We start from the raw sequence: 9,900 nt of genomic DNA, 5'->3' as shown, positions 1-9,900 counted from the left end.
GCAGCTGGCTAACGTACAGCCAACATTGAAAGAACACGGCCACCTCGTAACTGCCTTTTTCAGGGTGCACTCGAAAACCACATGTTGAAAACTGAAGGAACATTTTTGTGAAAGCTAGCACCGTTTAGTCATAGTTGTATGATTGTGCTATGGGAAAATCGACACTCTTATAAGCAGTGACAAATAAAAAAGTGAGAAATGGCATTTGTTAAATTCAGGAGGGAGCAAAACTTTGAAACACTTGCGGTCAGCAAATTTATTAGTCTAAGCAACCAAACCATTCTCCTCTATGAGCTGGTTGAAGATAACCTTTGCCATACCAGTTAGTTAACTCATAGTCTATGTCCTTCAGAGTAACAAATTGTTCATTGTTAATCACAGCAAGAGCAGATCCGTTCAGCCAAACTGAAGGAGAAATATAAAAGTCGACGTAACGACGTTCTCTCCAGCCTGATGAAACAGGCAGCATACCCTGTACGGCTTCCTCGATATCACTACTAAATAGTAAATTACTACCTTCTAAATCATCAGGGCCATCGAAAAAGGGAGTTGTGTCAACCTCTATATAAGGTGCCATCAGCATATGGCCCCTTGGCATACCCATATAAGATATCCCTAAATAATAATGGCTGCCCTTTGTCCTTAAAAGTTCTGCAATAGATGAATAGGTCGAAGAATTACCGTAGTCAGCCTTCGTAAGCGCGATATCAACATCACACGTCCAAGGTATAACAGTCTGACTTCTAACTGCACCTAACAGAGTACCATAAATAACCCGATAATCTACACCAAGTTGGGTCAGTGCCCATGTTATATCTTTCAGCATTTGAAATAAGACGATCCCGCAACAAATCGGTGCTGCCACGCTGGACAGCTCTGTTGGCTTAACATAGGGTTTCTCCGGGCATAATTTCCAGTTTGACACACACGTTGTCCATTCAATTCGATTGTTTGTGACGATGCGAAGAATATTGAATTTATTTCCAAAAGCGGCGTACTCTGTGACATCGTTAGAACCTTCTAATGTTCCACGATCCACGCGCGCTATCCCGTGTGTCCACCTGCAATTTGAAAGTTTCGCTATCTTCAGCTCGCCTTTCGATCGAACAAAAAATTCTAGCAAAGCCATTCTACCAAATCCGTTATGCAATCCTCCAAAGCGATGAAACACGTCACCTCTCATTACGAAAGGACCTTGTGCAATATTACAAACTTGGTACACAATCAGTATGCCGTTCGCGAAGTCTGAAAACGAAAATTTGTTTGGAGAGGATCCATTTGTTGACGTTTTACTTTCGAGACGTGTATTTAGCACCGGGCCTGTATTCTTTATATGAAGGCTCCATTTCTTTGTAATAAATCGACACCAGGACGATTCCAGCGAATCCTTCTTTTGATTATAAAGTTTTTCCTGGTGCAACTCACGATCCGCTCGTTTGTGTTCAGTTAACGGTTGTAAACATGTTGCGCCGTCGAAACGGACCATCACATCGAGAAATTCATACAGCGTCAAAAGGGAGAGTTTATCGTCTTCGGCCAAATCGTTAAAAGCCTTCTCCTCTGTTTTTGAAAAAGGTAGGACCATCACGTAGCTATTATTTTCATCCGTCACGCCTGGTGGGCTTGATCCACCGTTCGAGTAGATGAAAGAAAATGTATTTTGCCATTCTCCAGTGTATAGCGAGGCATTTAAAGAAGCCACCCAGCTACGAAGATCATTCACATAATCAGAAGCCACACTATCTGAAGTTCCATTGCGTTTGTCCAGTGTGGTGAGACTGAACGTTTGTAAAAGCACAGAATTTGAGCTGTTGGTACTACTGAATACCAAAATTAGAAGATGGCAAATACCCGAGCATAATAGCAATAACATCAACAGTTTTAGTTTATGTCGCGTCAAATATACCGACAATTTTGCCATATCCTCACAAATTTTTTTGAACAAAACTATCCACTATTTAGCCGAAGATCGAAAGCGTTGGTGACAAGAACTATACTTATGAGTTCTGTGACTTAAGCATAGGATTCTCCAAAATCAAAAATTATTTACACAATCTGGACGAAGACCGATGAGGTTACCGGTATTCATGAAAGTATTTACAGCTTTAAATCAACATCAGCTGCATTTATCCTTATTCAAAAGCTGTCCCAATAATTCGTAAGAGTTTCCGGAGTCACATCAAGGATACTGAAGAATTCCAAATAACAACTGGTGGAAATGATGAAAATTCAAAACAACCAGTTTGTGCTCTAACCTGGTGTAGAAGACACAGTATTCGTCACACTATTGTTTTCATTGTTTTCGTATTTCCGGTTGTGATGAATCTTATTGTGACGTAACCGTGTCTTCTACACCAATTAAGAGCCACCCGCTTTACCTAATCTGCGACGCTTATCTATGACCACACAGACGTCCTCAGACTTGTCACATCATGCAATCATTCATTCAAATCAAAGTTTGCAAGGGTCAAAGTAACATCAACCTTAAGGAGGTCACGGCTTTGGATGTTGCGTTTCGAAACCTTTCGTATTTTCGGGCGGCACGAATTTAACGGAAGTTGAAACGTTAAAAATCAACCGTGAACCGCTGAATAAACTGTCTCGATGTGATGACGAAAACTGCCACGTTGTCGAAAATAGCGGTAAATTTCGATTTTACGATTTCTGTGAATTATGGCTACCTCTATGATTTTGAGAACGTTAACATAATTAAAGGGATTTAAAGGGACCAAAGGATTTCAGGCGGAAAGGTAAGCTGCAGTCCTGACTTTGTAGTGAAAATAAAGCAGTTCAGAGTCGGTTAAAGAAAATTAAATTGTACTGAATTAAATACTTTTCATGGAAGGTCAAACAAACAAAGAAAGGAAGGTTTGTTCTTCCAAAAAATGAATGACCAAATCAACATTGGAAAAATAACATCTACCTAAGGGTCGGCGCTGTTTCATTTAACATCCAACTAAAGGTATTTAGGTTAAAGGTCTGACAAACAGGAGAAGAAGACTTGACCCGGCACAAATATTAAACGCGAACTTTTTTATGTCAGAGTCCAAAGGTTAAAAAAAAGAAAAGAAAATATATATTTGAGACGTAATCCATGCATTATATCTGGATGCATTCATTTATAATACGGCGATACTGTAGTGTAAAGTATGAAGTCGTATCTTATCTCATCGAATTATCAACCGTGCTAAGGGTTTCTTTCAGTGCGCGTCGACTTCTCCCGTTGCTTCAGTAGCAGAGACTTCTGGCACTGCAAGTAGTTTATCTGATTTGTACTTTTTAATAGAGGTCCACACCGAATCGCACATAATTTTCTGGGAAGATTCACAGCCTGTTAAGGAACAGAAATTAAATTTCGACGGCATTCCTTTTATGATTATCGGAACAGCCGTATATGACTGCCATCAGGGAAAAGACAGAAATCTGGCGTTGAAGAAGCGCATCAAAGGAGAAGAAACGAAGTTGAGAAGCTAAATCTCCAAAATTAGACATCAAAACCTTTAATGCAACAGCTTTTGATTTGGTTGAAAAGGTTTAATAAAAAGTTTTTACTGCTATCTTTACTTTTCGTCTCAAAGATGAAATCTGGAGATCATTGTGGAGGGCCCATTTCAAACATAGTCACACAAAATACAAAGAAACTGGACTGTTCAGCACGGATCATGATTGTGAGGGAAGTGGTCATGTTCCCTTCATGCCATCGGAAACAGGAAAAGCTGTAAGCAAATGGAAAACTTTTCCCAAGGATACAACTGATCATCTCTTTAGTGTGAGAGGCCGTGAAAACAAATTAGTTTCAGTGCCTTTTCTTAACATGTGGAAGTATTTTTCAAGTGCTGAGTTTACCTCCCGTCTTCAGTTTTTGGTTAGTTGGGATTTTTTCTGCATCTCTCTGATATGGGTGTGTTGTGAGAGTTGTTTGACGCCAAATCCATTTGTTTAAATCAGGTAGTAATGCAAAGTAGAACAGAAAAGGTGCACATTTAACACAGAGTCACATGTAAGCTTTGTCAATACCGTCAAAACTGACAACTTTTGGATCAACATTGGGCCGAATAATTAGCGACTCTTTTTTTCAACAGTTCAAGAAAAGGTGGCTAAAAAAACTTGTCGATCATCGAGTATCACACATTTTTCCTACACCGTCTCGGACAGAATTAGCCTGACTAATCATCACGATTATCTGTAGAAAATTTACATTAATTAGCAGTTTTACGGTTGGTACTTCTTTTACTACATAAAAAAGGTTTATACCGCCGTAAAAGAACAACATTAAAGCTTAGCCATTGGTCCCATACATGCATTTCAACACTAGACATGAAGTGATTGGGAAACAGATGATCAACATGGACGCCATCATGGCGAAGTTCATCACAGATATGACTTCGTTTCCGAACACCCTGACACCTACCTTATCTGACCATGGCCACACAAGGACTCCGTTTAGCTACACTGAAGAAAAAAGGAGAGAGTTATTCGATCCACTGTTCTTCATGACCATTCCTGATGGCGTCAAGGACAAACTGGGGGCAAGAAGGACGAGTACTTTGATAACGTACCAAAAGCGCCTCTTTATGCTCTATGACGTTCATAAAGCATTCATGAGTTTTGAACGATCCTCAGGAAATGAACTCCAATGATTATACAGTAACAGGAATATTTTCAGAGATCCCTGTAAACCGCACATGCGCCGACTTGCACATGGGAATTTGCTATTGGGTACATAAATGATACCATACAAAAACAATACATGGGCGGTGAGACGGCCTCTGTTTAATGATATCACGGTTTTGTCGCTATGTTTAAATCACTCTGCAATGAAGGAGATTTGGAAATCAACAATCACGAATTTTCATCCACAATCCATTTTGAAAGGAGAGCATATTGTTATCTCTTTAGACGAACACATGATGTGATCAAATTGAAGGTTTTAAGATGAGACGGCTCGGGGTGGGATGGGGTGAATTGTGACGAGTGGGGTGGGTGAAGTAAAGTGGGACTGCATGAGGTGCTTTGAGCCAAGGCCAGTGGGGTGTGTAGAGGTGCGGTTGGTGGAGTGGGGTGGGGTGAGATAAAACATGTGAACTGACGAGGGCGAATTGGTGCGATGGGAGGAGAGGGGTGGGAGAGTTCAGGCAACACGAGGGAAGTTTGAGGGGAGGAGTGCAGTGGGTGGTAAATTTGTAAGGTAAAAACGTATGAAAACGTGCCTTAATTTAAACTGATTTTTAAATTGATTTTTCCTTTTCAGGAAACTGTAACTCACACACAAAACATGGCTATGGGAACTGCAAACGCTTGGTTGGAAAATCGTTTGAAAAGATTGTCAAGCGATTTTAAGGGGAATACATTTTGACCGTTGTCACGGTATTGTTTGATCGTTGTCACGGTATTGTGAATACCGTGGTTCTCTTACTGGGAAGTTAATAGGCCCTACAAACTATATCGAGGTAAATTTTTTGCAGTATCTTTGGAATATATGGAGTAAATACCAAAATTGTAAGCCTTTCAATTTTATTTAAATTTACATTGCGTTTCGTTTAGCAGTCCCTGATTCTACACCTGACGACACTTGAACAAATATTCAGAAATGCTTTGTTTTAAAATGTTCCTATAAACGTAATGAATAAAATATTTAATCGGTGAAGCTGGCGGTTGAAACAAAACGGTTTGGTTTTATCAACTGCGTTAATAAGAAAAATTGGCCACCGTAAAAAGGTATCTAAAGCTGAAGTTTCGAGCGTTATCCCTTAATCATTTGCGAAGCGCTAACGGACTTAATATTTGAAACGTCAACTTTAGAAACTCTTTTCGTTGGTCAATTCACATATATCGACTTCGTTGATAAAACCGAATTTTATTAACGGTTCAAATCCCGTACTGGCCTGAATTTTTTTTCGAGCCTTATTTCACTACAAGTAGTGTTAATAACTGCGAAGATCGCTTCCATATTCATGTACAAATTATATTGTTCCTATAAACAGTCATGCAAAACGAAACTCATAACGAAATCGTGAGCAAGAAATACCCAACTAAGAGGAGACGAAACAGAAAATTGCCACAATCAAAGAAAAATTCGTATTGCTAGAAAGGGCACCTGCCTGCCAGAGATTGTTACCAAAGACAAAACCTGCAGCGAACCTGAAACGTGGCAGATTGCAAGGCAGATAAATTAATCTACATAAGAGACGATATGCGTTAACACGCGCGTCGGAGAAAGCGAACTTCCCACGAGCGAGTGTGGGTCTGTTTTACTGCGCACCCGTTTTATTCGGCTGCTTAATGTACAGGCTATCATATCTAGGGGGAAAAATTGACACTCTTGTGAGCTGTGACAAATGAAAAAGTGAGAAATGGCATTTGTCTTAATTAGGGGGGAGCAAAACTTTGCAACACTTGCGGTCAGAAAGTTTGTTAGTCTGAGCAACCAAACCATTCTCCTCCACGAGCTGGTTGAAGATAACCTTTGCCATACCAATTAGTTAACTCATAGTCAATGTCCTTCAGAGTAACAAATTGTTCATTGTTAATGGTAGCAAAAGCGGATCCGTTCAACCAAACGGAAGGGGAAATATAAAAGTCGACGTAACGACGTTCTCTCCAGCCTGATGAAACAGGCAGCATACCCTGTACGGCTTGCTCAATATCGCTGCTAAACAATAAATTACTACCTTCTAAATCATCAGGGCCATCAAAAAGGGAAGCTGTGTCAACCTCTATATAAGGTGCCATCAGCATATGGGCTCTTGGTATACCCATATAAGATATCCCTAAATAATAATGGCTGCCCTTTGTCCTTAAAAGTTCTGCAATAGATGAATAGGTCGAAGAATTACCGTAGTCAACCTTCGTAAGCGCGATATCAACATCACACGTCCAAGGTATAACAGTCTGACTTCTAACTGCACCTAACAGAGTACCATAAATAACCCGATAATCTACACCAAGTTGGGTCAGTGCCCATGTTATATCTTTCAGCATTTGAAATAAGACGATCCCGCAACAAATCGGTGCTGCCACGCTGGACAGCTCTGTTGGCTTTACATAGGGTTTCTCCGGGCATAATTTCCAGTTTGACACACACGTTGTCCATTCAATTCGATTGTTTGTGACGATGCGAAGAATATTGAATTTATTTCCAAAAGCGGCGTACTCCGGGACATCGTTTGAACCCTCTAATGTTCCACGATCCACGCGCGCTATCTCATGTGTCCAACTGCAATTTGAAAGTTTCGCTATCTTTAGCTCGCCTTTAGATCGAACAAAAAATTCTAACAAAGCCATTCTACCAAATCCGTTAAGCAATCCTCCATAGCGATGAAACACGTCACCTCTCATCACGAAAGGACCTTGTGCAACGTTACAAACTTGGTACACAATCAGTATGCCGTTCGCTAAGTCCGGAAACGAAAATTTGTTTGAAGAGGATCCATTTGTTGACGTTTTTCTTTCGAGACGTGTATTTAGCACCGGGCCTGTATTCTTTATATGAAGGCTCCATTTCTTTGTAATAAATCGACACCAGGACGATTCCAGCGAATCCTTCATTTGATTATATAGTTTTTCCTGGTGCAACTCGTGATCCGCTCGTTTGTGTTCAGTTGACGGCTGTAAACATGTTGCGCCGTCGAAATCGACCATCACATCGAGAAATTCATACAGCTTCAAAAGGGAGAGTTTATCGTCTTCGGCCAAATCGTTAAAAGCCTTCTCCTCTGTTTTTGAAAAAGGTAGAACCATCACGTAGCGATTATTTTCATCCGTCACGCCTGCTGGGCTTGATCCACCGTTCGAGTAGATGAAAGAAAATGAATTTTGCCATTCTCCAGTGTATAACAAGGCTTTTAAAGAAGCCACCCAACTACGAAGACCATTCACATAATCAGAAGCCACACTACTGCGAAGATCATTCACATAATCAGAAGCCACACTATCTGAAGTTCCTTTGCGTTTGTCCAGTCTGGTGAGACTGAACGTTTGTAAAAGCACAGAGTTTGAGTTGTTGGCACTGCTGAATCCCAAAATTAGAAGATGGCAAACAATCGAGCATAATAGCAATAACATCAATAGTTTTAGTTTATGTCGCCTCAAATATACCAACGATTTTGTCATATCCTCGCAGTTTTTTTAAACAAAACTATTCGCTGTTTAGCCTAAGATCGAAAGGGTTGGTCACAACAATTACATTTATGTGTTCTGTAACTTAAGCATAGGATTCTCCGAAAGCATAAATTATTTTTCACAATCTGGATCGATGAATACACTATTATGCAAAGTTTAATCAACGAAGACCGATGAGTTTATTCACGAAAGTATTTACAGCTTTAAAATCAACATCAGCTGCATTTACCCTGATTCAAAAGCTGTTCCACATCAAGGATACTGAAGAATTCTAAATGATAATTGGTGGGAAGGAAGATGAAAATTCAAAACAACCAGTTCGACCGTCTGGTAACTTGATCATCTAAAGGCGACTGAAAGTCCTACTCACAGCAATGATTGCGTCCTTGGTCCAGGCCCAGTGCAAAAGCCTCTGTTTTCTTCTTGACGAAATGGCGTTATACCGTTTCATCCAAACGTTTTTTCTCACATTCTAACGGCTTCAACGCGATGCGAACTCGCCTCATGTAAGAGCACGTTGGGTCAGTAGACGTGACGCTTTTCTATGAGAACGCAGACGTTGTCAGACTTGCACGTCACGCAATCATTCCATCCCATCAACGTTTGAAAGCTGTCATGACCGCCAATTAAAAACAGAGCGTTCTCAAAATATAACGAAACCACGGGTAATGGCGCTTAATACAGGTTGACCGCTTAATACAGGGACCACAAAATAGGGGCACTCCAAAGAAACGATGAAAAACGTCATTTTATGCCATGATTATTGTCGACAAAATAAGGTGCCTTACGGAAAATCGCCCTACGCGCGCTACTTTTTATTATAATAAAGTTCGGATATAACGCGCGCTGTAAATTGGTTGAAAGAGTGTGTCCTATGAGAATATAGAGCGTAGAGCTGAGCTAAAGCTGTCGCGCCATCTGCCAAATTGTACTATGTTTGACCTTTTCCGGGACTTCTTTTTAGGTTTTTTTCCGATAATTGAAAGTGAAATTTCGGAACAAGCGAGCCGGCAAGAAGCAATAGAAGAACCAAACAAAGGTTTGTAAACATACCAGGCGCCGTAATTTACGTTATTAAAACGTGAGCAGGTACGAAAATCCTCAAAGGAAAAACAAAATAGACATTCCGAGTTTTAAAGATTAATTCACTTTCAGTTAGATTGCAAGCTTACGTACGGAAATAAAAATCAAACACAGCTAACACTCATACAGTATATAAAGTTCAGTCTTCAAAAACAAAACAGAACAAAACAGAAATGATGAAAAATATAACCAAACTGGCATAACTGTTAAAATTCATTCTAATCATGACAGTGTCTAAGCGAATATGATCATGCTGAAGTCCATAGCGGCTCGCTTATCATGGCGATCTCCGGTCATCACAGTAAAGCAAGCCTCAGAAACTACATGGGCCACCCTTCGAGTGAAAAAATAAGAGCTTGCTCTGATATCCTTTCCAATGCGTTGAGTGGAAAGTCACATCTGTTACTGCAGCCGAGTTTTGCCGCGCTGTCATCCCTAGCGATCTTCATGTTCCGGTGAATTCGGCTGTCGTTCATTCAAAAAACACTCGCCTTGAACAGTTTGTTTTACCTTGTCATGTGAAAAAACTCGCGTGTTGTTTTATGAGCCATAATTCGGCTAAGTTCACTGAACATTTCACTTCAAGATTCTGTATTAGAGACTTAAAAACTTCAGGCAAAAGTGTTAAATTCGACCTGCCGAACCATCTCAAATTATTTCTTCGTTCGATATACTATTTAAACATTAAGCTTTACA

General features: G+C 40.2%; 2 protein-coding genes across 2 annotated transcripts; both read right to left on the bottom strand.

Annotated features, from left to right (window-relative positions):
- Nucleotides 1-259: 259 nt before the first annotated feature.
- On the bottom strand, nt 260-1,921 carry LOC131795615 (uncharacterized). Its single transcript, XM_059113197.2, has one exon. It carries the CDS (start codon nt 1,919-1,921, stop codon nt 260-262), a length of 1,662 nt encoding a protein of 553 aa, XP_058969180.2.
- A 3,583-nt stretch (nt 1,922-5,504) lies between these two features.
- Nucleotides 5,505-8,671, bottom strand: LOC131795660 (uncharacterized). The gene is made up of 2 exons (XM_059113253.2): nt 8,492-8,671; nt 5,505-8,153 (listed from the first exon to the last, which is right to left on the bottom strand). Exon 2 carries the CDS (start codon nt 8,110-8,112, stop codon nt 6,415-6,417), a length of 1,698 nt encoding a protein of 565 aa, XP_058969236.2. The 5' UTR covers nt 8,113-8,153; nt 8,492-8,671; the 3' UTR covers nt 5,505-6,414.
- Between the last annotated feature and the right edge of the window lie 1,229 nt (nt 8,672-9,900).

The sequence above is a fragment of the Pocillopora verrucosa genome, chromosome 4, assembly GCF_036669915.1.
Source record: "Pocillopora verrucosa isolate sample1 chromosome 4, ASM3666991v2, whole genome shotgun sequence".
NCBI classification, from domain to species: Eukaryota; Metazoa; Cnidaria; class Anthozoa; order Scleractinia; family Pocilloporidae; genus Pocillopora; species Pocillopora verrucosa.
The sequence above is the reverse complement of the archived record's forward strand: the minus strand, read 5'-3'. Positions and strand labels throughout refer to the sequence as shown.

What these genes read in the sequence shown, in the direction of transcription:
- LOC131795660 (XM_059113253.2), bottom strand. Translation starts at nt 8,112, where the DNA reads ATGACAAAATCGTTGGTATATTTGAGGCGACATAAACTAAAACTATTG.
- LOC131795615 (XM_059113197.2), bottom strand. Translation starts at nt 1,921, where the DNA reads ATGGCAAAATTGTCGGTATATTTGACGCGACATAAACTAAAACTGTTG.